This window comes from Lepidochelys kempii, chromosome 3 (assembly GCF_965140285.1).
Source record: "Lepidochelys kempii isolate rLepKem1 chromosome 3, rLepKem1.hap1, whole genome shotgun sequence".
In the NCBI taxonomy this organism is placed as follows: Eukaryota; Metazoa; Chordata; order Testudines; family Cheloniidae; genus Lepidochelys; species Lepidochelys kempii.
Window position 1 is genome coordinate 169,218,879 of NC_136382.1, and position 27,162 is coordinate 169,246,040.

Below are 27,162 nucleotides of genomic sequence, written 5' to 3' on the forward strand. Positions count from 1 at the left end.
AACTCTGCCAGAACCCATGTCAGTGTGTTGCGGTCAGGATCCCCACTGACCCAGCAGTGGGTCGTTGGCCGCTGCTAGGGCCCCGGGCTGGGATGCAGTGGAGTGGGTGGGCCTGCGTCCCCCCTGCCACCCAACTCGTGGGTGGCAGTCCCCCCCTCTTCCAGGTCCTTGGAGGCCTGGGCTAATTCACACATGCTGTGTTGCTCGGCCCCTGCCTGAGGGCCTGAGCTACTGACTGACTGTTGCTCCGCCCTGACCCAGGGCCCGGGCCTACGGTGCTCATTCCAGTTACCGCAAGGGCTGCCGAGGGAGACTCCAGTGGCCGGACAAATTCCCCAAAGTCAACTGTGTGTAGCAAGCCGGTGTGGCTCCCCGCCGCCCCGGAGAGGGTCGAGCCCCGGCCTAGCCCCTTTACAGTCCTGTTTGAAGAGGAATGATTGGAGCCTCTTTAGTGTTGTGCTGTCTATTCCAGCTATAATCATGTAAGAGTGTCAGTAACACCCTGTGGTCAACTGTGTCAAAAGCAGCAGAAAGACAGTAGTATTAGCATTGATATGTGGTCTCAGTCCATTGTCATGAAGAAGCCAGCTTTTAGTGGCACTTAGGCTGCCTCCCTGCTATGCCCCAGCATGAAGCCTGATTCAGAAGCATCCAGATGTTGACTGATGTCACATTCTGTTGGAGCATGGGGTCACTACATTCTCAAATATTTTGCCTAGGAATGAGTCTTTAGGCATGACAATAGCAGGAGAGATTGTTTGCATCAGATGTTAGCCTTGAGGATTGGCTAGACTACACTAGTTTTCAGGGAAGTTGGTAGGCTTGATTCTCTGACGGAGGCATGGAAAGCATTGTTGTTCTTCGCTGGCTTTCACCAGCCATGAGGGAACAGATTCCCTGGTGGTAGTACAAATATTTCACAAAGGCTCTTGAGCTTCAGTGAGTGGCTGTATTTCCTGGAAAAGTTGCAAGTGGATAGAGAATGTTAAAAGCTTTAATAAGGAAATCTGATGTCTTTTGGAGGGTATTGTGTGCAAGTGTAAGTGACAGAAACTTTTCTTTTTCTATTTTTCCCAATGCTGATCCCCTGCTCGCCTTTCTGAGCAAACAATGGTGATTAATTAGGGACTCCCTCATTTTTAAATTCAGTGAACAAGCCATTTATCAACCCAGCAGATGGTTCATTATCAAAATGCTGTTAGTCTTTTGGTAGCACTGATATATGCAGGACCCAGTGGGAGTCCACAAAGAATGAAAATAGGAGATGAATAGACTGAAGAACAGACTTTCCCTTTTAATCCTCTGGCTCTTCATAACAGTCATATTTAGAAGTCTAAATGCCTCTTTTGTGTGGCGTCAATTCTGCCCTCAGATACAGGTGTCCTGGATCTCACCAAAGCCAATGGGAGTTGCACACACTTATTAAAAATTTGATCCTATGAGCCATATTATGGCTGGTTCCATATAAGTGTGGTAAAGAAAAGGATTAGGCTAGAACTCTTTCCCTCCTAGGACCTGGGAGGCATGGGGCTAGCAGCTAATGTGTTTGGCAGAGCTAGTGACTCCAGAAGGTATATTTCTAGATGGGACTAGGGATTGTGGTCCTTCTGCTCTGTGCTTCAAAGGTAAAGAAAGAGCTCTTTCCTAGCAGCACTGAAGGCATTATGCCTTTTCAGAGGCCTGGTGTCTCCAGTACTGCTGCTCAGGCAAGGCACCTCTTCTACCTTCCCTGGCACAGCTCTGCCTCAAAGGAGGCTTAATTTAGCATTATATAAGGAAACATTCTCACATGTTCACAATCTCATTTAATCAAATGCCCTGTCTTCAAACAGGGCTTACTTGCTTTATTTGTCTCCCCAACACCTTGACAATCACTGACATTATAAAACCGTTTAGTTAGGAGGAGGATCAGCTGAAGGGAAAGGAAAGTGAAGGGGATGAGGGGGAGAGGACAGGGAAGAGAAGAGGGTACCAAGGACAGGTGTGGAGTGAAGCTGAGGTGATGACACTGTGAGAGAGAAGGCTGAAGCAAACAGTCAGCACAGGGCAGACAAAGTCCAGTCAAAACTGTAGAGAGTTCTCTAAATATCCAAAGGTCCCTGCTTTGGCTACTTCTGCGTCTACTGGCTAGAGTCTCCGGCTGGCTCCTTCTCTGAAGTTTTTTTCAGAGGGAAGCAGAGCTCTGAGTGGAGGGTCTCCCCTAAACAGTTTTGGAGGGGATGCCTGATGTGTGAAATGGTGGTCCCAGCTTAGCCCCATTTTGCCCTCTCCCCAACAGTGCTGCAGTCCCTGCTTTGGCTGTTCCTACAGACTGGAGTCTCTGGCAGTTAAGTTTCTCTCTAATGTAGAATGCACTCTACCGCAACCTCTCCCCCCACCCGTTCATTTAAAAGGTGGGGCTTTTATACCCCGTTTATCTTAGAACAATATCAAAAGTGCCCCTCAAGCACCCCTGCACCCACAAAAGAGAATTCCTTTTTTCAGACAACTTTAACTAAACATATTAAAGAATATTTGTGTGCCTGAAATTTCTGTGCCTTGCCTTTAAAAGGCAGGTGGCTTACTCAATCAACCCTACTGTGTGTGCACCAATGTTTGCAGGGTTTATTTTTCCTCTTTAATTAGCATTTTAATAAGTGATTAGGCACAGCTTGTCCTTTTAGCTAGGATTGATTTTACCTCTGCTGGACCTACACTTCTTGTTTTTCCTACATTCCGGCTGCACCGCAGTAGGCAGTTCTCACATTTAAAAAAATATTCAGAAGATGCTACTTTTTCTGATGCTTTCTGTGGCTATTTTTTATCATTTGTATTCCAGTAGTGCCTAGAAACCCCAACTGAGATTGGGGGACCCATCCTGCTAGGTGCTGTACAAACATATAATACGAGATAGTCTCTGCCCCAAAGAGCTTATGGTTCAGATGTCAGCTCATGTGTCTTACATGCTGAAAGCAAAGAGAGGAATTGACTTGCCCTAGATCAAACACAAAGCTGGGAATAGTACTCAGGTCCCAGGTTTCCCAATGACCGGTCCGTGGACTGGCACCGATCCCTGAGAACTCCCTGACACAGTTTAGGAAGGCAGCAGGCTTCAAAAAAAGTTGAGAGACACTGCACCAGACCACACTGCCTTCCAACGGTCTAAGGCTCCAAGAATCAATGGTGTCTATCCTGTCATTAAGGACAGAACAACAAATTACTGAAGGAGGCCCTCTGTGCAGCATTAAAGAATGGGGCCTCAAACAAGAAAGAAAACTTTCAGCTCATACAAATTCAGTGGCAGCTTGCTGTGCCGTGATTATACAAACAAATAGCAAACCCAATGACAGGTTTCAGAGGAGCAGCCGTGTTAGTCTGTATTCACAAAAAGAAAAGGAGTACCTGTGGCACCTTAGAGACTACCAAATTTATTTGAGCATAAGCTTTCGTGAGCTACAGCTCACTTCATCGGATGCATTCCACTGAATGAATTCCGATGAAGTGAGCTGTAACTCACGAAAGCTTATGCTCAAATAAATTTGTTAGTCTCTAAGGTGCCATAAGTACTCCTTTTCTTTTGGCAAACCCAATGTTACGTCTCAATGGGATGTAAAATACTGTTGTATATTTTTATAAGAGTAACATCTGATTACATTCCTCAGTATGAAGTAATTGAAAGTGACTCTCCTGTGACAGAAGCATTACTATTGACTTGTTTTTGATACATCTACAGTAGATGTGATAACAGTCTCCCTTATAGAAAAGGAGTACCTGTGGCACCTTAGAGACTACCAAATTTATTTGAGCATAAGCTTTCGTGAGCTACAGCTCACTTCATCGGATGCATTCCACTGAATGAATTCCGATGAAGTGAGCTGTAACTCACGAAAGCTTATGCTCAAATAAATTTGTTAGTCTCTAAGGTGCCATAAGTACTCCTTTTCTTTTGGCAAACCCAATGTTACGTCTCAATGGGATGTAAAATACTGTTGTATATTTTTATAAGAGTAACATCTGATTACATTCCTCAGTATGAAGTAATTGAAAGTGACTCTCCTGTGACAGAAGCATTACTATTGACTTGTTTTTGATACATCTACAGTAGATGTGATAACAGTCTCCCTTATAGAAAAGGAGTACCTGTGGCACCTTAGAGACTACCAAATTTATTTGAGCATAAGCTTTCGTGAGCTACAGCTCACTTCATCGGATGCATTCCACTGAATGAATTCCGATGAAGTGAGCTGTAACTCACGAAAGCTTATGCTCAAATAAATTTGTTAGTCTCTAAGGTGCCATAAGTACTCCTTTTCTTTTGGCAAACCCAATGTTACGTCTCAATGGGATGTAAAATACTGTTGTATATTTTTATAAGAGTAACATCTGATTACATTCCTCAGTATGAAGTAATTGAAAGTGACTCTCCTGTGACAGAAGCATTACTATTGACTTGTTTTTGATACATCTACAGTAGATGTGATAACAGTCTCCCTTATAGAAAAGGAGTACCTGTGGCACCTTAGAGACTACCAAATTTATTTGAGCATAAGCTTTCGTGAGCTACAGCTCACTTCATCGGATGCATTCCACTGAATGAATTCCGATGAAGTGAGCTGTAACTCACGAAAGCTTATGCTCAAATAAATTTGTTAGTCTCTAAGGTGCCATAAGTACTCCTTTTCTTTTGGCAAACCCAATGTTACGTCTCAATGGGATGTAAAATACTGTTGTATATTTTTATAAGAGTAACATCTGATTACATTCCTCAGTATGAAGTAATTGAAAGTGACTCTCCTGTGACAGAAGCATTACTATTGACTTGTTTTTGATACATCTACAGTAGATGTGATAACAGTCTCCCTTATAGAAAAGGAGTACTTGTGGCACCTTAGAGACTAACCAATTTATTTGAGCATAAGTTTTCGTGAGCTAGAGCTTACTTCATCGGATGCATAAAAGTGGAAAATGCAGTGAGGATGTTTTTATACACACAGACCATGAAAAAATGGGTGTTTATCACTTCAAAAGGTTTTCTCCCCCCATCCCACTCTCCTGCTGGCAATAGCTTATCCAAAGTGATCACTCTTGGCAGCTCTCCAACACCACTTTCTACAAGCCATTACCCTCTGATCCCACTGAGGGTTACCAAAAGAAACTACAGCATTTGCTCAAGAAACTCCCGGAAAAACCACAAGATCAAATCCGCACAGACACACCCCTGGAATCCCGACCTAGGATATTCTATCTACTACCCAAGATCCATAAACTTGGAAATCCTGGGTACCCCATCATCTAAGGCATTGGCATCCTGACAGCAGGATTGTCTGGCTATGTAGACTCCCTCCTCAGGCCCTACGCTACCAGCACTCCCAACTATCTTCGAGACACCACTGACTTCCTGAGGAAACTACAATCCATCGGTGATCTTCCTGAAAACACCATCCTGGCCACTATGGATGTAGAAGCCCTCTAAACCAACATTCCACACAAAGATGGACTACAAGCCGTCAGGAACACTATCCCCGATAATGTCACGGCAAACCTGGTGGCTGAACTTTGTGACTTTGTCCTCACCCATAACTATTTCACATTTGGAGACAATGTATACCTTCAAATCAGCAGTACTGCTATGGGTACCTGCATGGCCCCACAGTATGCCAACATTTTTATGGCTGACTTAGAACAACGCTTCCTCAGCTCTCGTCCCCTAATACCCCTACTCTACTTGTGCTATATTGATGACATCATCATCATCTGGACCCATGGAAAAGAAGCCCTTGAGGAATTCCACCATGATTTCAACAATTTCCATCCCACCATCAACCTCAGCCTGGACCAGTCCACACAAATGATCCACTTCCTGGACACTACGGTGCTAATAAACGATGGTCACATAAACACCACCCTATACCGGAAACCTACTGACCACTATTCCTACCTACATGCCTCCAGCTTTCACCCAGACCACACCACATGATCCATTGTCTACAGCCAAGCTCTACAATACAACCACATTTGCTCCAACCCCTCAGACAGAGACAAACACCTACAAGATCTCTATCAAGCATTCTTACAACTACAATACCCACCTGCTGAAGCGAAGAAACAGATTGACAAAGCCAAAAGAGTACCCAGAAGTCACCTACTACAGGACAGGCCCAACAAAGAAAATAACAGAACGCCACTAGCCGTCACCTTCAGCCCCCAGCTAAACCTCTCCAACGCATTATCAAGGATCTACAACCTATCCTGAAGGACAACCCATCACTCTCACAAATCTTGGGAGACAGGCCAGTCCTTGCCTACAGACAGCCCCCCAACCTGAAGCAAATACTCAACAGCAACCACCATACCACACACAGAACCACTAACCCAGGAACCTATCCTTGCAACAAAGCCCGTTGCCAACTGTGCCCACATATCTATTCAGGGGACACCATCACAGCGCCTAATAACATCAGCCACACTATCGGAGGCTCGTTCACCTGCACATCTACCAATGTGATATATGCCATCATGTGCAAGCAATGCCCCTCTGCCATGTACATTGGTCAAACTGGACAGTCTCTACGTAAAAGAATAAATGGACACAAATCAGATGTCAAGAATTATAACATTCATAAACCAATCGGAGAACACCTCAATCTCTCTGGTCACGCGATTACAGACATGAAAGTTGCGATATTACAACAGAAAAACTTCAAAATCAGAGTCCAGCGAGAGACTACTGAATTGGAATTCATTTGCAAATTGGATACAATTAACTTAGGCTTGAATAGAGACTGGGAGTGGCTAAGTCATTATGCAAGGTAACCTATTTCCCCTTGTTTTTTCCTACCTCCCCCACTCTCCCCCCCCCCCCCCCCCCCGTTCCTCAGACGTTCTTGTTAAACTCTGGATTTGTGCTGGAAATGACCCACCTTGATTATCATACACATTGTAAGGAGAGTGATCACTTTAGATAAGCTATTAACAGCAAGAGAGTGGGGTGGGGGGAGAAAACCTTTTGAAGTGATAAACACCCATTTTTTCATGGTCTGTGTGTATAAAAACATCCTCACTGCATTTTCCACTTTTATGCATCCGATGAAGTGAGCTGTAGCTCACAAAAGCTTATGCTCAAATAAATTGGTTAGTCCCTAAGGTGCCACAAGTACTCCTTTTCTTTTTGCGAATACAGACTAACACGGCTGCTACTCTGAAAAAAGTCTCACTTATGAGATTATTTGTATTCTCAGGAGATCCCATTGTTCATAGTCTAAGGAGACAATCCTCTTTACACCTGTGACATATTTTTGTGAAAAATAACTATCAAATGATCAGTAGAAATGGCAATGCTGGTAGGAGTGTACGCATAAATACATTTGTAGAATTTATAGTGTCATCACAATGTACAATAGTCTCAAAACTTTAACTGTGTACTAAAAATGCAGACTTGTTTAGTGATTTTAGCCATCTGGCTTCAGTGAAGAGAACAACCGTTACATCCAAAACCGTTACATCTACATTAAGAACAACATTAAGGTTGCAAAGTCAAGCACTCAAGAGTTAGGACATGCCAGAATTAAGGTTGTCTGTGCCGCGTTAATTCAGAGCCCTTGTGAGAATGTCTGATGATAAAAGACTTTAATTACATGTTCACATACTGTTGTTTCCACAGGACTCACATCTCATTCAGTGATGGATGGTGCTTACTAAGCAGCTGTTCAATAATTCTGTTTCTCCTCAACTTTCAACATTTGGCCCCATGTATTATTTACCGCAGACTATTCAAACGCTGCTCTGAACCCCAAATTATTAATTTCTTCATGGGCTTTTCTATGGTGTTCATCATCATAGTATTTGAATGCTTCACAAACATGAATTAATTTATTGTCACATTCATGAATTATGTGAGATAATGGTATGGACCTCACTTTACACAGGGGGAACTGAGGCACAGATATAAAAGGAAGTGTCAACTGATTTTGGGTGCCCCATTTGGGACCCTAGGATCGGATTTTTCAGAGTGTTTAGCATTATATAGCACTTCATATGTCAAAGGCACAGCTCCAATTCATTTCAGTTGCAGCTCTGAGTGCTTAACATTTCTGTAAATCAGACCTCCATGGTTTCAAGGTGGACACCCAGAAAATGAAGAACACACGAAGACAATTAGTGGCCACCTATTACAAGTTTGGTTTAAGGGACTTGTCCAGCATCACACAGGAACTCTCTGGCAGAGGCAGGGACAGAAGTCAACTGTCTTAACCATGAGACCCCCTTTTCTCTTCCTGCAATTCCCTGCATCATTCGCTACACTCCTTCCAACTTCTGCAACAAACAAATCTGGGTCCTATGGACAACAGCCTCCTTCTCTATCTAACCCTGATTCATTGCCTGAACAAAGTCTGTCTTATGCATTGACTAAGGCAGGGTTTTCACGGGGACAACAAAAGGCACATCCCTGCCAAAAAGCCAATCCCCTGTGAAGTTTCAAATCCTTACACCAAAGCATAGACACCCTGGGTCTTTTCAATTAAATAATTATAAGAACGTTTTTAACATGGCAAAACAATGCACGTATTGTCGTCTTATCTCATTCTCAGAAATGGCTGAACCATTTTTACTGAGATTTTCAAAAGGCACCCTGAAGCAGACACCCAACATGGAAAATTTCAGGCTGAACACTTACAGTCTGGCAAAGTTATAAGTAACCGAAAACAAGGTCTGATGTAAGGAAAATTGTCATATAGCTTTAAAAATAGGCGGCACTAGCAGCACTGCCTAAAACAAGAAACCCTGCTGCTCACTGGAGTTCTGCTGCCCTTTAATGATATCATTAGCTTACCTGATAAGAAAATGATGCAGTCCAACATCGAAACTTCTGTAAGAAAAACAATACAATGTATTTTAAGTGCTCAGATACAACAGCGATGAGTATCCTAGAAACACTCAACCTCAACATAATCAAATAAATGTAATTAACTACAATAAAATTACTTCTACATACTATGAACGGCAATGCCTAAGATAGATCAAAGAAGTAGAACGTACAATTTCATGTGATTTATGCAACAACATACATTAAATGTCAGATAATCATCTAGAGGAAAGACTTGAATTCAGGTATAGTCAAGTTTGAGAATTTCCATGACCTGATGTCTGTTCAATAAGGCAGGGCCACGCAGGATGGTATAAGTTCATGGAGGCTATAAATCTGAGTCCTGGTGTTGACATTAATTTTTCTCTTACCCTTTTCATAACTAGTAGGTCTGTGCGCTTCATGCAGTAAAGAGCTGTAGATAAAGGCAGATCCTTTTACCTGAATTGCTACATAAAGCAACTACTCTCCTCCTCCTTCTCTAAGGCTGCTTTGTGCCATTCCAACAAAGCTGCACTAAAACAGCACAATCAGCCATGGTGATTCCCTCGCATCTTATATAGATGATGTAGAATAATCTATAGCAGCCCCTGTGCCACTCCCCTTACCCGCAGCCTGACTTATAGGGCATGTGCCTGGGAAAAGTACACCTGGAGGGGATGCCCTGTATCCATCTGACATCCAGCTGGTAAAATAACCCTATGGACTACCGGCAGTCAGTACAAGTTAGATCAGCACCAGAGACAAGAGCAGTGCCTGGAGACCCCAGGACTGAGGGGGTACGTTTTCATAGCCCCGGAAGCAAGCCTCCCAGCCCGGGTAGACAGACTCAGGTTCATGCTATATTGCTAAAAATAACTGTGTAAACTTTGCCACTCAGGGAGGCGGAGGGACCTCAGAGTCCAAGCTCCAGCACAAGCCACAGTTTCAAAGCACTGTCTACCCAGCTATTTTTAGAGCACTACCACGAGCCCTGCTAACCCAAGTGTGTGGACCTGGGCAGAGATGTTTAGACATACAATGGTGGCTTAAAGCCATCTTTGTTCCCCTCTTCTGGATTTGCTCCAAAATACCCCTCAGCCAAATCTGGAGCATCCAGCCCATGAACTGTAGTTGACAAATCAATAAAATTGCAGGAAAACTAGTCATCTGAATTTTGCAAATCTACTTGGTATCTGCGTATACTTTTCTAAGGAAAGTAGGAGACCTGCAATACATTCCCAGACCAGCTGGATGTAAATAATGGCACAGCTATACAAATATTGTTTACGAGCTGGGTTAAACCTTGTTATGAGCGGAGTTAAAACCTATCGACATTGATGCATAAATACATCCTTTCTCATTTTAATATAGTTGTAAGAGACAGTTAAGGGGCCACATCTAAAACAAGGCCTAACAGAACCTGTCCAGAAATCAGCACCGTGTGGGCAATGGGTTCCATAGGTATTGTTCTAACCAGGTGGGTGGCATGTCTATGGGCGAAAAAGACAAACTGGGAGGGAGGACAAGAGACAGACAGACTGAAGCAGAGCAAGAAAGCCAAGCAACAGCTGCCTATAAGCGTGGTGTGACCCTAGCCAAAAGCCCAGAGAGAGGTCTGTTCAGGGACACAGGCTGAAAGGAGCTTGGATCTGTCAGATAAGAAACAGCTCCTTTTGTTCTTGGTTTCTCCTGGAGAAACAGGACTTTGTAGATTCTTTGTAAATACACAAGATTTCATCAAAGAAAATACCCAACTGCATCATCAATTTCTACTCCAAGCTGGAACAAACTACAAGGCCCCGAACTTTGACTAGCCACCTAGATCAAAAAGGACAACATTACATATAAAGGCTTATTTCTGGTAAGGAACTTAGTTTGAGATGAAGGGTATGTCTACACAGGGATAAAAACCCCAAAACTGGCCCAGGTTAGCTGACTTGGGCCATCGGGGCTTGGGCTCTGGGGCTGAAAAACGGTTGTGTTTGGACTCGGGTTGGAGCCTGAGGTCTGGGGACCCAGTGAGGATCAAAGGTCCCAGAGCTTGGGCTACAGCCCAAGCCTGCATATCTACTCAGCATTTTTTTGTCCTGCAGCCTGAGCCCCACAAGCTCAAGTCAGATGACCTGGGCCAACCACAGCTATGCCACAGGGCTTTTAACATACCCTAACTAGAAAGGCTTAAATTATTTGCCATAAAATAATTGAAAGCCTTTTGTAAGCAATTAACTTTTGCTGCGCTACCTAATTCAAAACAACTGCTCACTCTAGCTGAGAACAACATGTAAACTTTTTTTTAAATATAACTAATGCTTGACATGACCCACTGAATAGATGATTCAGCCAGGGAAATCAATGATGCTGTTATCAGTATCATCCTGACAGAGATACATATCAAGCTTTCAAAAAGTATAGAATTTAACAGAAAATGGAATTACTTCCCATTGATTCAATGAAAAAAACCAAACTCCCATTCCCCCACGTAACAGCTGTTAGCAATACTATTCTTGGAGTTTCTACCAAAGACTTGAGCATGAGCATCTTCAGTTTTATATACCCATACACACCGCCTTCTCCTGAAAGGACTCCCCACCTTTTACTTCGTAAAGTAACAAGAAGAGCATACTGGGACATTTCCAAATTCTTCCTGTTTCGACACACATCAAGATTTGCCTTCCACACTTCTCTAAAATTGTAATAGTCTTATGCAGTTATATTCTTCCATTTTAAATGGTGCACACAATGCATATTTAATTTTTCTGAAAGACTTTGTGGCTAGGAGTAAAAACTAAGTATCTGTATTGGAGTTCAGGGGTGAGAAGAGCACTCTATGGCTCCGGAGAATGGTAATAGGATAACCACATCTCTCAACATGAGGTCACCAATTCAAAAACAACAGTTTCAGTTATTACCAACCCAGGCTATCATCTGATAGCTCTTAGGTGTCCTATGTGAAAAAAGCTGCAATGTCAGTCTAGTTTCAAGTGGATAGAGATATGCATCATAAAATGGCCACCACTTTTGACCCTGAATAGTCCCCACATTGGAAGTCTCAAGACAGAAGACAAGGACAGGAACAGACATGGAGACTGAACTGTCCTCATGCTCCTAGAAGCATCCCATCCAGAACAAGGTTAAGGCATGGAGGCGGGAAGACTGCTGTTGACCTGTGTTGTACCTATTCTATGGATAAACTGGAGGACTTTTAGCTTCCAATAGTCTCAAGGCAACACTTTTCACAACAACAACATGTATGGTGTTTAAAAGACATAGAACAGACACAACTCAACTTTGTTTTGTATAACCTCTCTCCTGTTGAGAGAGTTTACAGGTTTTATAAAATAGTTGCAAAGTTAAAATGAAAAATGAAAGCACAGGAAGACAGTATTTATTACAAAAATTGGAAAGGGAGAAAAAGAAGTCAGAATCTCAACTGGTGTAAATCAGCATAGACCCACAGGCCTTTGTAACCTTAATTTTGATCTTATTACACTAGCATAATTCCACGGACTACAGCAGAGTCTGAATTCACACCAGTGAAAAGCAGGAGCAACTCTACCGCAGTAAGTGGAATTATACCACTGTGTAAGATCAGAATCCGGGCACTGTCTGAAAATGTGCCTGGTTCATTTTTGAGCACATAAGAAAACGGAGAGCAAGGCTCTGCACACCCAAAAGCCTGAAGAGCTGGGATTTGGGGAGGCCGGCTTACGACAAAGATCTATGGTACTATGGTACATTTGCTGTTCATGTATTTTTAAAATACTACGTATGTTTGCCTGGTTCACATCTGAAACAAACCAACCTGACTTCACAATAAAAGAGCAAGGGAAACACATACAGTTTATGTAATTACTTGTCAATGCCCACAAATTAAATGGGAAAAAGAGGAAAATAAGAGGACTATATAACAGCACTTCAGTTTGATATTTGGCAAAAGTGAGGTAACTTCTGTAAATCACAAGGAGAGTATACGTAATCATACTGCACTGAATTAATGATATTATATCATCCTTGTTCAACACTACTTGAATCTAGCAATCAGACATGATACCATATGTAACACTAACCCCATTGTGCACAACCTGGATGCACTGCAAGCCACCATATATGACAATGTAATGATTGTTTCCATCCTGAGAGAACCACACCCACAGCCTGTTGACAGCTGTTACATAAGTTGCTATAAACTTCATTTAATCCTCTAATAGAGACCTCAGAGGGCTAAGTGGCCGAGTGTGCATCCAGTTTTCAGTATCATGCCTTCCACCAGGAAAGTCAGTCCAGTTCCTAACCCTTGTATGGGGCTTAGCTTCAGCTCAGGGTTTTTAACATCCTTGCCCTCTCCTTACTAGAGGGAGAGTGCGGTAGAAATGAAGCTTATGCCCCCTCCTGCAACAAGGGCAGTCAGTAGGGGAGCCTGGGCCTTCCCACTCCATTGGGCTCCAACCCAGGGCCCTAGGAGAGCCAGTGTCGGCACTCTGGAGTGCTTTGGAGTTGCCTTCCTGGGTCACTTCCTACCCTCCATCTCCAAGTCCAATATAGGATAGGAAAGGAAAAGAAAAGACAACTAAACCTTCAGCCCCAACCAGGCTCAGCAGGCAGTCTGTCTTCCTCCCCAGCCTTTCCCTTCTAAGCTGAGTTACTTCCTCTTAAGCTTCCTCTCCAGCTAGAGTGCACTCGGCAGGTCTGGAGGGACGAGGCTATGTGGGGGCTCAGTATTGTCCTTTAATCCCTTTGGGCCCAGTGTGGAGTTTGTACACCCCATCACAAACCCCTTCACTGCCATGTTTTTGTCAGAATTTTTTGAAGTTTCCATTGGGATTCTTGACACTTCCAGAGTATGTCCCAGTTACATGACCCCAGCATTGCCACTGTATTTTGGATCATGTACACAGAACACAACACACCAGAAATGAGCTTTTGAAAGAAAGGTTTTAATTAAACAATAAGAAAAATTCCCACAGTAAGATGAACACTCTAATATTGTCCTCTATATAATATTCTGTACAATGCTCAATGTTACTATGCTACTTGTATTCAGTACCATGGTATATTCTTTTGATTTTTAGAAGAGTTATGGGTGTGAATCCCATAAAGGATTACAGACCTCCTTCGAATGCTTCACAATCTTGCCCCACCAGTGGAAGAAATGACAAATGGAGATGTGGTTGTTTCCATTTCATAGTCATCTGGTTCACTGAAGATGATCTGATTTCATCTTAATATATTTAATGCAATATATATGAGGAACAGCAGGTACAAAGCACATTCCATACAGTTTTAATGCTGTTTTAATAAACAAGTTCTATCTACTGCTCTATTGCAATAAATTATTATAGTTATAAACCTTAACAGTCTAGGCTCTCTCTTGGTAGTACAATAAACTAAAACTTAGAACTGACCAGCAGCCAGTTTGTGCAACACTGACAAGAACTTTAAAACAGTTAGCAAAATGTAATCCTTGAAATCTCTAATTATCTGCAAATATGTATTTCTATCTTCAAGACATTTTAAAAATTAAAAAATTAATTTCTGCTTTGAAAGCTAAAGCTGCACAACATTAAGATGCCTATGCCTACAAATGTGCATTCAGCACATAGTTAAATAAGATCTTCATATGCAGAAGAAACGGGGAAAAGTAGGAATGCACTTATATAGGAAGCTAACCCTCAAAACGGAAGCATTAGCACATTTAGTGAAAAAGCCATGCTGCCAATTCTACATATCTAAAAACCAAACACGTGCAAAACAGGGATTAAGTTTCCATTTATGGTGCAGTCAGCAGTGAGCCTCTATTGTGCATGGATGCTTTGAACTTACTTTTGACAGTTCTATTTCGTGTACCGAAATACCTTCTAGACTTTTTTTTTATTTTGAAAGCATACCCAGTTTGATTCAGTACTTGTGTAACTTGCCTTTCACTAAAATACTGTGCATCTTACCTGTTGAATTATATTTGCTTATTATAGGCCAAATCCTCATCTAGTGTAAATCAATATAGCTCTGTTGACTTCAGGGGAATTATGCTGATTTACGCCAGCAGAGGATCTGACCCTACTTTTTTGTTTTCCTACTACAATGTGTTACAGTTCTAGACTGTTCATTATTTGTATTACTGTAGTGATAGGAACCCCAGTCAGAGACCAGGACTCCACTGTACGAGGCTGAGAACCCAATCTCACAGAGAAATATTGGGAGATGATGAGCACCACTGACTTTCAGAGAATTGGGTTCTCAGTCACTGCAGCTCTAGGCAATGGAACCTGGGGGTGCTGAGCATCACTCTGGATCATGCCAATTCTGACAGGCCCAATTTCAAACTGTTAGAATAATAAACTAAAGTTCAATAACATATCCTTTAGCAGGATGACTGCATTACTCACATCAACAGACCCTGGATTCTTATGCTACATTTTTCAAAACACACTCTCTCTTGTTGAGAAACTACTTCAATTTGCTGTGAAAGAAGGATCACTAAATAATCATTTTCACTCAATTTCTCCCTACGACTGATGAGCTAGATGCTATTCCTGGAAACAAAATCAAAACGAGGTGCAAGCATAGCACATCTGGGAAGCGTTTGGCCAACCATAGTCTTCAACAAAGATGTCTATTATAATCAGAACAAATACAATCATTATGCAAATCTTTTCCATGGACTGAATATGTCCCACAAAGATAAACAAAGAAGCATCGCCTGACTCTTCTCACTTACCCCCGTGTAAAAACAGGGAGTAACTCCAGTGACAGCAATAGCGTTACACGGGTGGAAGTTAGATCAGACCGACTATAGTCTCATGGATGAGAAATGGTTACTTTCATCGTGAGTGAGCTGTCTCATACCATCTGCTCATGTGCATGGTCTGGGTTCTGACACTTCTGATGGCCTTGAGCACTTCTTGATAGCTTTTGTTGTTAATGCCACTGAACATCCTCAGGTGATGAGGCAGAGGGCAGATGCTTGATCTTCTCATTCTAAAATGTGAAAAATCTATTTCTCTGCTCAAATGGCGGAACAAATGAATCATAAGGTCTCCATGGAACTGCAGTCTGAAAAGTGGTTCTTACTCAAACCTACTCTCAGTCTGCCCCACTATAATGTGCTGTATGAGGGAAATATGAAAAAACAGAAGACTGCTCATTTTCTTGTACTGAGATTACAATAAACGTGGACGTGACCTGAGACTGGCAAAGTATCCAAAACTCTCACTGACCTTAACAGGAATTGCAGATGCTCAGCACATCTCAATATTAGGCCATATGTCTGGAAAATAAAGATACGGGGGAAGGGCATACTTTCCCCTTATGTTAATGAGTACCATGTACATGTTGAATACTTTCGAGAAAGTGTTCAAGAATCGCCAATTCCTGTAATAGTATTACCTCTGAATGATAAACTGTACATTCAGTAACGATGTAGATTCTGTCCTAAGAGTTAGGATTGTGCACTTGACTTCTCAAACAAATTTCAACAGGCTTTTTTCAAAAGCAGACATTTTTTGCTTGTCTGAGCTAGTTTGGTGCGCGTCTTATGAACCATTTTCCAGCAGCTTCTGTACACTGACAACAAAACCACAGGCAGCCCTTTGCATGCAGAGGAGCATGTCATGATTTTAATTTTTGGTGCAATTTAAAAACAAATAGGGGTGGGTGGTTGAGTTGTCATTTGTAAAGAGGGCTCAAAATTAGCAGAAAGTGTTGGCAGGTAGGAAACTGCAGTATATAACATGTGTTAGGGAATACACTTCCATGGAGTTGTGTGGTATTTTAGCCAGGAGTCTCCCACTAGACCTTAACAGTAGTGCAGCCTCTGCCCCATAAGCGTTAAATGGAAAGTTGTAAATTCTACAGAGAGGAACAGATTTCAAATGTAACATTATCCCATGTTTTACTAGAGCAACCTTAGTCCTCATGTAATCAGGCACAACTCCATTTAATTCAATGGAGCTAGTTACCACTTATGGCAGTGGTGAATTTGGCCAGCTGATTAGTTAGCATGTAACATATCAGTATTTTTCTCCCCTTCTGTGCATTCTGCTTTTCCTAGCAACTTCACCCCCCATCCCATTCATGACATTTCAGTAGCTGATTCTCCCACCCCACCCCTCCATTGTAAATGTGGGTAAAACAATGCCGCTCTTCTTGCACACTAGAAATCCTAACTAATTCACCTAGACTCAGAGGAATCAGCTTCAGTTTAACAGAAAGGCAACAGCCGCACAACCAGCGATGGTACATTTCCATAAACAGAACGTGTTTTTGAGACTAAATCTGGCATTCTGCCAGCTGAGTTGCTGACTAAGAGCCTCTCCACACAGAATAATGTGCATTGGCACCTGAAGTTTATTGAACTATAGCTGTTCTCAGTAAGACACTGCTTGTAATAGATTGTTTCTCTTCTCTTTCTCAGGGAGTGTCTTGCGGCAGTGATGCCCAACAGGCAGCACAAACAAGAGAAAAATTCCTTGACTGAGAGATGGATTTATCACTTCTAGAGTGCTTTTTCTTGCTTCTTCTGGTTTTGCTAATTTCCCTTGCAATGCTGCCTGTGGCAATCTTCTAATTGGTAATCCCTGAAGAATGAAAGTGTCCAAAACATGAATAATTACAGAATTCTAAAAGTGTGCAATGTCAGTTGGGAACATATAATTTAGGGGCTTGTCTGCAGAAATAGATGACTGTGAGATAAGCATATAATAAACCGGGATACGGAATTCGTTGTTGTCTGTTTAGTGTCCTAATGAATGGATTAGAAAAAACACCGGTGGAGCGGGCACTCCGGGGGTGGGAGGGGAATATATTCAAAGTAAATAATGTAAATAAACTTCGCCAATTTATTTTATCGTTATTAAATATAATTCTCAGAAACCTAGAATTTTAAAGGGACTTTTGCCTATTACCTGTATGAAATTAGAGAGAGGTTCTCCCCCCCCCCCCCCCCAAGATGTGCAACAGGGATTCAAATGTGAGACCTACAACTTCACTGCAGATCTCATCTGTCTGGTGACATATGGCATGGGTATTCCCAAATAATAAATAAAACAAATTATTTATAATGCACCTGCCATCTCTGCTAAGGCATTTGCACAGTATAACAATGATGATTACATCATAAAATATATAATATAAAAGCCAAATAAACCAGCATAATTATAAAGCTAAGATAGTATACTATTTGCTGGCAGTCTTTACAATAAAAAGTAGCTCTGAAAAATGTGTTTCGAGTCACTGGTTAAAACTGGTGAGGCATCAGATGATGCAGATAAATTCATGTGAATCTGAACGCACACAGTAATCCTCAACAAGCATTTATCTAAATACAGGAATTATGTATTCAGTCTTTACAAATCCAATCTTTACTAAGAACACAGAAGTCAACGGAACTCCTCACAGGGAGCTGTGCTGGCAGATCACAGCACAGGCTTGGGACCTATTAGAGCTTCTACTTTTTATACAGTCTTTACTCAGGCAAAACTCCCACTGAATGTTGCCTGAGTATGGATTTTAAGATCTAGCTCATCAATCTTTGATTACAGAATCTGTAGTATAGAAAAAAAAATCACAGCTGATCTGTTATGCTTATCATGCTGTTCTAATATCATTTTCAGGGGCAGCAGGACCATCCCATTGTTATACCTTTATACAGAGCCTAGCACAAAGGGGCCTGTATAAGTAATACAACAAAAGTTCTTTTGTCCTAGTCAGAAGAGAAATTTTTCAGACTTTACCACAAATATTTAAAATGAAAGAAAACATGATTTGACAAGGTGAGAAAACTCCTGCTTCAGGGAATTCACTGTACTTCTAAACATCAGGATCTTAAAAGTCAGCTTGAGCCTAGATCTCTAGCTTCAGTGGAGTGTCTCTTTTCTCTGCAAGTGGTGATCCCAACGCTTAAGGCATCTGCAATGCAGCAAACTCTGGTACTGGCTGCCTTCTTTTCTTCTCAAAGTAGTAAATGTAACCATAGGGGAAAGAAAAACAAAGATTGCCCAAAACTTTTATCTCATGTCCTTATCAAGCAATTTCTTGTTATGGTCATAATAAACAGGACTTTGAAAACATAAGGACAACCTTATCATATTCCCTGACACATGCTCAAGGATTTACTGGAGTTTAAGCACTTCAGTTTCCTGGTAAACTCTTCTATTTAGAATTCCCATTCTATTTCTTCCCTGAGTGATTTAAAATGCCATCATTCAGTTCAGTCTGTGTTCAATATTAGAAAGCTTTCTCCCACAATAAAGTTCTCTTTTGGTTTTCCATGTCCACAGAGCAACCAAAATTTCTTGTTTATTAAATTATGAAATTTTCAGGTATTCCTGATTCCTAGAGTTCACTGCTCTGAAAAATGCTATTCAGTGCTGTATGATTCTTTAGGCCCCCATGCTGCAAACTTTGATGCACGTGCTTAACTTTACACATGCGAGTAGTTCCACTGAGTTCAGTGCCGGAACACTGCAATTCACCCCGACTTTTCTCCTTGCAGATAAGCATTCTCTGAAATGGAGTCACAGACAGAAGCTGAGGCTTTTAATAGCAAGGTGGTGGGAACCCTGGGTGAAACACTGTCCTCAACTGAAGTCAATGGCAAACCTCCTGACTCTAGGCATGTGGTATTCTGGGAGATGTAGCTCAGTAACTAAGTAGTCATTTTGATGCAGGCATTTTCATTTGTGATTGGGTCAACAGATGTGATTTATATTTTTAAAACTAAAATACCAGGACGAGTTATCCGATTAGCTGCACCATATGTGATTAAGGAATTTTATATTGTCATTTTGATGAAGAGGAAGATTTTAATTATTTTGAGTGCAAAATCATTAGCTGCACCATATGTGATTAAATGATTTTATATTGTCATTTTGATGAAGAGGAAGTTTTTAATTATTTTGAGTGCAAAATCGTTACCAATCTCCTCCTGCAAAGGAAGAGGGATCAGCTAAACTTCCCAGACAAAAATCTCTCAGCAAGATTTAGTCACTGCTGGAGGTGGCAGAAGAGTAGACAGAAAACTGGCTCAAGTAATGAGTTTTATACTACAAGTTTACATACTTGTCTGTCATGCATTTTTGCAGATAACGCCTTATACTGACAGGTTTCAGAGTAGCAGCCGTGTTAGTCTGTATTCGCAAAAAGAAAAGGAGTACTTGTGGCACCTTGGAGACTAACCAATTTATCATCCGATGAAGTGAGCTGTAGCTCACGAAAGTTTATGCTCAAATAAATTGGTTAGTCTCTAAGGTGCCACAAATACTCCTCTTCTTTTTACCATACACACTGTAACCAGAGTGATCACTTAAGGTGAGCTACAACCAGCAGGAGAGCGGGGGGATGGGGGGGATGAACCTTTTGTAGTGATAATCAAGATGGGCCATTTCCAGCAGTTGACAAGAACGTCTGAGGAACAGTGGGGGGTGGGGGAGGGAATAAACATGGGGAAATAGTTTTACTTTGTGTAATGACCCATCCACTACCAGTCTTTATTCAAGCCTAAGTTAATTGTATCCAGTTTTCAAATTAATTCCAATTCAGCAGACTCTCGTTGGAGTCTGTTTTTGACTTTTTTTTTTGAAGAATTGCAACTTTTAGGTCTGTAATCAAGTGACCAAAGAGATTGAAGTGTTCTCCGACTGGTTTTTGAAAGTTATAATTCTTGACATCTGATTTGTGTCCATTTATTCTTTTACGTAGAGACTGTCCAGTTTGACCAATGTACATGGCAGAGGGGCATTGCTTGCACATGATGGCATGTATCACATTAGTAGATGTGCAGGTGAACAAGCCTCTGATAGTGTGGCTGATGTGATTAGGCCCTATGATGGTGTCCCCTGAATAGATATGTGGGCACAGTTGGCAACGGGCTTTGTTGCAAGGATAGGTTACTGGTTAGTGGTTCTGTTGTGTGGTGTGTGGTTGCTGGTGAGTATTTGCTTCAGGTTGGGGGATGGTCTGTAAGCAAGGACTGGCCTGTCTCCCAAGATCTGTGAGAGTGATGGGTCGTCCTTCAGGATAGGTTGTAGATCCTTGATAATGTGTTGGAGAGGTTTTAGTTGGGGGCTGAAGGTGATGGCTAGTGGCGTTCTGTTATTTTCTTTGTTGGGCCTGTCCTGCAGTAGGTGACTTCTGGGTACTCTTCTGGCTCTCAATCTGTTTCTTCACTTCAGCAGGTGGGTATTGTAGTTGTAAGAATGCTTGATAGAGATCTTGTAGGTGTTTGTCTCTGTCTGACGGGTTGGAGCAAATGCGGTTGTATCATAGAGCTTGGCTGTAGACAATGGAGACAGGCCAGTCCTTGCATTTGTTAGTCTCTAAAGTGCCACAAGTACTCCTTTTCTTTTTCCTTATACTGAGTAGTCAATGTTTCCCTTTTGAATTTTGCCAACCTTTTATAATCTCTTAAAACAAAGGTAACTTTAGTTACACCTCCCCTGTTCCTTCAGAAAACTACCCCAACCTTTCCCACGTAGTAGATGAAATCCTGGTCCCATTGATGTCGAGGACAAAACTTCCATTGATTTCAATGGAGCCTGATTTCACACTCTTTCTTTTGTAAGGCTCTCCCAGTGCTTGTCAGATTGTCTTGACTGAGCCCTCTCCTTTCTAATAGAGGGTTTTATTAAAAGCTGTTAGCCATTTTCAGCATATTGTTGCCCCTTTCTGATCCAAGTGGCTAGTCAAAATTCAGGATTCTGGGCACGTTCCAGATGGAAATAGAAACATGGAGTCTGGTATTTTCTTTAATGCAACCTTGTTTATTTACATGTATAAAGTCCTGCTCTTCTGAACAAAGGAGGAACCAAAAACAAAAGGAGCAATGTCTTAGCTTACAGCCCTGAGCCTCTTTAGCCAACATCAGGCCTCAAAGCTCTCTCTCTAGCTTCTTCCCAGGTCACACTGTGCTCACGAGCTACTGCTTAGCATTCGTGGTTTTGGCTTTTGCCTCCCTCTCTGTTCTCCACATGTGCATGCACACACACCAATACTCAACAAAACCCCTCCACTCAGTCCCACCTCTCAGCATAACGCTATGACCACTGGGAAGAGACAGAGCCTACGGATAATAAGTCTCGGAGCCCAGATCTACAGACTCAGAATCACTCATTGGCACTAAGAACAGCTCTGTAGACATTCGGGCTCAGGCTGGAACTTGGGGTCTGAAACTCCAGCCCGAGCCACAACATTCATACACCTGTTTTTAGTGTGAGCCCACGTCTGTAGACCCAGGCTCTAAGACCTGCTGTTGCTGGTTTTAAAATGCAATGTAGACATACTCTTGAACTCCTTGGGGGAGCAGGGATTGAAGCATCAGGAAAATCACATCCATGCAGAGCCAGTGCCAAATAACTTAGCTGTGATGAACGAGCTCCAAGAGAGTGTCAAGTTGCAGGTGGTCCTTGGAATCTCCACATGTAGCTTCTACTGGGCTGGGGTTACTGGTGAATAAAGCTCATTGATTTCAAGTGACAGTAACAAAGCAGCAGCCACAAGCAAATAATTACAATAATTATGCCATTTGGAGTTGAGCAGCATTAGGTTCTTCATTATTACTTCTTTTTATATTCCAAAGAGATAAATAATAGATTTTTCTCTATTGAAGAGATTTAATGAGCCTTTCAAAGCTTTAATATAATCAGCAAGTTAAGCTGTACCGTAGGTAGGAAGAACTGGCGTGCACACTAATTTAATAGACGTCAAAAGCAGTTAACGTTACTGTCTATGTCAATGAAAATGACTAACCAGAGCAGAACAAAAATGGCTTTCATTTACTCAAATGACACAGTGCCTCAAAATAATGCTTTACATAGGAGAACTAGGTAATAAAATTTGATAATAGTACAGCAGATAAGAAATCAGATAAAAGAATATTATTTTCACTCTACTTAGAAACAAGTCACTATACTTTCAAAACATTGTACTAATTCTGTGACTAAATCTGCCATGCAATTTTAGGTACGCAGGTTGAGTATTTTGATACTGACAAGCTGAGATAATATTTGAAAGCTGTATTTATTTCACACTATCCACGTACACCCACATGCTGAGGAACTGCAATTTCATAAAACTAACCTTTTTCTTTTTACATTCTTTTCAAGGCTTAGTCACATATGAAAAGATCCAGTAATGGTTAATGGAATTGGAAAACCCTTAATATAAGGCTAGAATAATACCACCCTTGCTCACCTTCTTCACACCAGCAGTCCCATTTAGCAAAATGGGATTTGCTGGCATGAGTAAGATGAGCAGAATTTGGTCTCATGTTCTAGTCTCACCGAAAACTTCTGAGTGCTACTTAAATCAGTCCTAGTTAAGAAACAATCTCTTAAAATGTATTTTGCATAAGCACATTCCAGTCAACAAAATAGTATTTAAATGGATGTATAACCTTGAATAACATGGAGATTGCATCCCAGTAGAACTTACATAGCATCTAATGTTTCCTCAGTCTGCAGTCTGAGCTCTGGGACCCGCCCACCTTGCAGGGTCCTAAAGCCCAGGCTACCGCCTGAGCCCAAATGTCTACACCACAGTTAAACAGCCCCTTAGCCTGAGCCCAAATCAGCTGGCACAGGCCAGCTGCGGGTTTTTAATTGCAGTGTAGACATATCCACTCTCACTGAAGTAGCTATTAAATGATGCACCGTAAATGTATTGGGACAAATGATCATAGTCCATCTATGGATCTGCATTCTTCACAACAGCTTTCCATATGCTAATAGTTTTCTTTAATCTGACTATCTGTGGTATAATATTTTATGCCATGGAAAGTTATTCCTTCTGGTATATATGTAAATTACTAGTTATAAAGGCCTGCACTCACCCCTGGAGTGCCCCTGACAGCCAGGTTGCAGAACCCCAGTTGTGTGTCTGTCTCAGTTCCCCTTCCTGTGGTTTCACTAAGTCCAATGAGGTACACATATATTGAACTGTGCTCCTTCAGGGGTCTAGTTTATTGAATCCAAAGGCAGAACATTTTATACAAGTAAACTTTCTCCCAGAGTCCTAGCTGGGTAGGGGGCAGGGCAAAGAAGGGAAAGAGGACCAAGTTAACATTTGTCCATCAATCCCCCTTAAGTCCATCTACCGCCTTGCTACTGAGGCCCTCTTGTCCTAGAGTCATCTTCTGGCATCAGGACCTTTTGTCATCAGCTGGGGAAGGGTTCCGCATCTGCGTTCAAGGTCCCTGCAGAATTCAAACCACAGCAACCCTTCAGTGGAACAGAACATAATTCCTTTGTGATCTGGAGTTCCTGCTGCTACCTGGTGAGGTCCTCCTGCTTGGGACCAAGTTTCGCTAGGGCTGGTCATTCATAGCTTTCTTCCCTTTCGGAGTCTCTTCCTTGGATACCTTTCCTGGTGAGCTGCCTCATCAACTGCCCTGAGAAGCCCTCTCCCCTTAGGAGCACTCTCTATCTGTGGTCTGCCCTCTGTCTAAGCATTCATAACCCTTTATAAGGCCCACGTGCTCCTTACCAAATTAATTGCTGCCCAGCTACTTAGGTAATTAAGTATCCCCAGGTGGGTCTGGGTTGGCTCATTCTCCTTAGCATAGCCTGTCACAGGTAGGCTAGGTGCCTGACCCCCTCATGGGCCAACCCCCATGACACTAGTTTTGTAATATTACTGCTCTGTAGCAATTCTGGATTTTTTTCCACAGAGTTATTACCGTTCCAAAAGAATTTCCTTTAAAATATAAACGGTAGAATATGCATACGTATTCAATATTTTGAATGTCACTGAGTGCTAATGAGTGATACTGATACTTAAATTTTTTTTAAAACTCAACTAATTCAAGATAACCATCCCAGCAACATTCTGTCTAATTATTATTTAGCAGTCTTCCAGCTTAGTAGACACCTTATATCAAGCTTTTCATTAAAAAGATAGCTCAATAAAGCTCACTCAATATTGAACTAGCTGCAATGACATGCAGATTATTTTCCTGAGAGAGTGTAACTTGTAGGCTTCATTTTCTATACCATTTTAAATGTTCCATGAGCCACCACCCAATTTCAGCATTCCACCATATACTGCATTCTAATGTATAAATATTGACTTGATTTAACTTGATTTGTTCGGTTTTTACATTTTCTGGCTAATTCACTGCCTTCTGAAAAGAAGGTAGCAATTGTCATGTCCATAATGACTATAAACCTGCAAAGAAACGTGCGATATGCGTTGAGAAATAAGGTGAAACTCTGGCCTCAGTGAAGGCATGGCAGTTTTCCATTACTTTAACGGGGTCAAGATTTCACTCCATTTATTCTTCCTTCTAGAAAAAACAATGTTTTCAAGATAGGATTTAGAGTAGGAGGGAGGGAAAGAGAAATGATGGAATGGTTCTGTCCTCAGCACACTACACATTTTAAAAATGGTAAATTTGTTTAATAACTTGGCTGAAAGCCTGAAATCTAATTAAATAGCAACCTGAAATTACTAAATTCATGGTTAGATTATAAAATTCACTTTTTCAGTGCATGTCCTTAATAATGCATTTCATCAGATATTAAAACACATACTCTGTTCACTAATGGAGTGATGCACTGTAACTTGAAGGATTACATTTCTGCCTCCAGTATGATAACAGCATAATGGAAGTTTGTCTCCATCCTACCTCAGTAATCATTGTAAATGAGCTGAAAATCTCAAATGCTATGGAAAAGAAATGGATCTCAAGAGATAGGAATAATACCTGTCTCAAAAGGAATAAAAATTAATTGTTGTTCTTCCCTGAGCCAAACTTCTCCCATGAGTCAATTATGGTTCTTAAAAGGTCTTTGCAATTTCATTTAACATTTAACTAACAAATGGTACAAATACAGACTAGGAGTAATACTTTCAAAACCACCTAAGGGCCAGATTCAAAAGGCATGTCTGTGCTTAATGCCCATTGATTTTAATGGCAATTTGGTGCCTAAATACCTTTAAAAATCTGGCCCTAAGTGACAAAGTCACTTTTGAAAATGGGATTTTAGCTGTTAAGTCACTTAGGTGTTTTTGACCCGAGGTTTCCTTTGCCTTTGAAGATACTACTCTCTCCACTGCCTTCCTACTACAGCTGATGTGAACAGAATCCAGAAGTTCACTATTCAACACCCAACAGCTGCCCATCTCAAAGAGCTCTAACATGCTAGCACACTCGTGGAACAAGCCTCCTCACCACCCAGATAATTTGTGGTCAGGTTACAGAAGGATTTGACATTTAGTTCTGCTGCCAGCTCAAACCAAACCAGCAGGTATTGATATGTTCCTCAGGAAACTCAATAGGAAGGAAACAACTGAGTCTCCAGCACCTTTAAAGCAAATACTGACACTCCTCCTAAAAACCTAAACCAACCTAACAAAAAACAACAAAAACCCTTATAATTTGCATGCCAGCATATGATAATCTCAGAACAAATTTCAGAAACAGCAGATGTGGTACATTTCTTTCTTTATGACATCCTATTATAGTGTAACCCTTCTGCCAGGTGGTTAATGTCAGCAAAAAGGGCCAGTTTCAATATATCTAGAGTTCCTCTTGACAAATAACTAAACTGGATTGAGGCCCCATCAAGAAACTTGGAAAAATTAATGTAGCTTCAACAGGCAGAACTTCCACACTTGCAAGCACCCCAAGACTGTGCAAACAAGAAAATCAGTGCAGGGGAAACAGAACACAGTCAAACTTGGGAAAATACAGCAACAGAATATACATGAACATAAACAGTAAAATACCCCACCCCGCCCCTGTCCAACTCCCTGTCCATCTGCCAGCGCATGTCCAACAGGTGGCCACCCCACCTCATCTGTCCACTGAACCCCACTTATGGTTTGGATCAGCAGGCTTCCATAATTCAAGTACCTCTTTGCAAATCTGTCTCCAATCCCAAGGGACCTAGGCTGGTTCACCTGGAGGGATCACCATCTAAGCCAGTTAGTTACTTAGTGTTAAAGTGATGGATAGGTAGGGCCCCACCAGAGCCCACTCAGCTCTGCTGCTGTCCTCTGCATTATCTCTCGCAACCAAGTCCCCCCAGAAGGGAAGCCAAAAGTACATAAGACCTTTAAGCAGAGTCCACGATGCTTGGAAATGAGCTCTTTGCAACAAGGTAAGAGCTACTTCCTTTTTCTGAGCCTCTCTGGGATCCCACAACCCCTCAAAATCCAAGTTCATGAGTTCTGGTGAATCCTCACTAGAGGATTGTTGGTAGGCAGCCTATGCAAATGAAGGTCTCTATGGCACCACTTTTCCCTTTTCAACAATACAGGAAGTAAAGAGCTCTTTCCCCTCTAGCTTCTGGACATAGGTCTTACAATAGGAACAATTTTCAAAACTGCAGGCATCTTAAAAAAAA

At 41.7% G+C, this 27,162-nt stretch overlaps 1 protein-coding gene across 5 annotated transcripts in view; it reads right to left on the bottom strand.

Moving 5' to 3' along the window:
* Positions 1-27,162, bottom strand: part of HHAT (hedgehog acyltransferase) — a 334,535-nt gene that overhangs the window by 233,913 nt on the left and 73,460 nt on the right. For all 5 annotated transcript variants that reach the window (XM_073338997.2, XM_073338993.2, XM_073338994.1 and 2 more), the window contains one exon: positions 8,810-8,845. In XM_073338997.2, the coding sequence (XP_073195098.1) occupies positions 8,810-8,845 (36 nt within the window). The remainder of the gene's footprint in view (positions 1-8,809; positions 8,846-27,162) is intronic.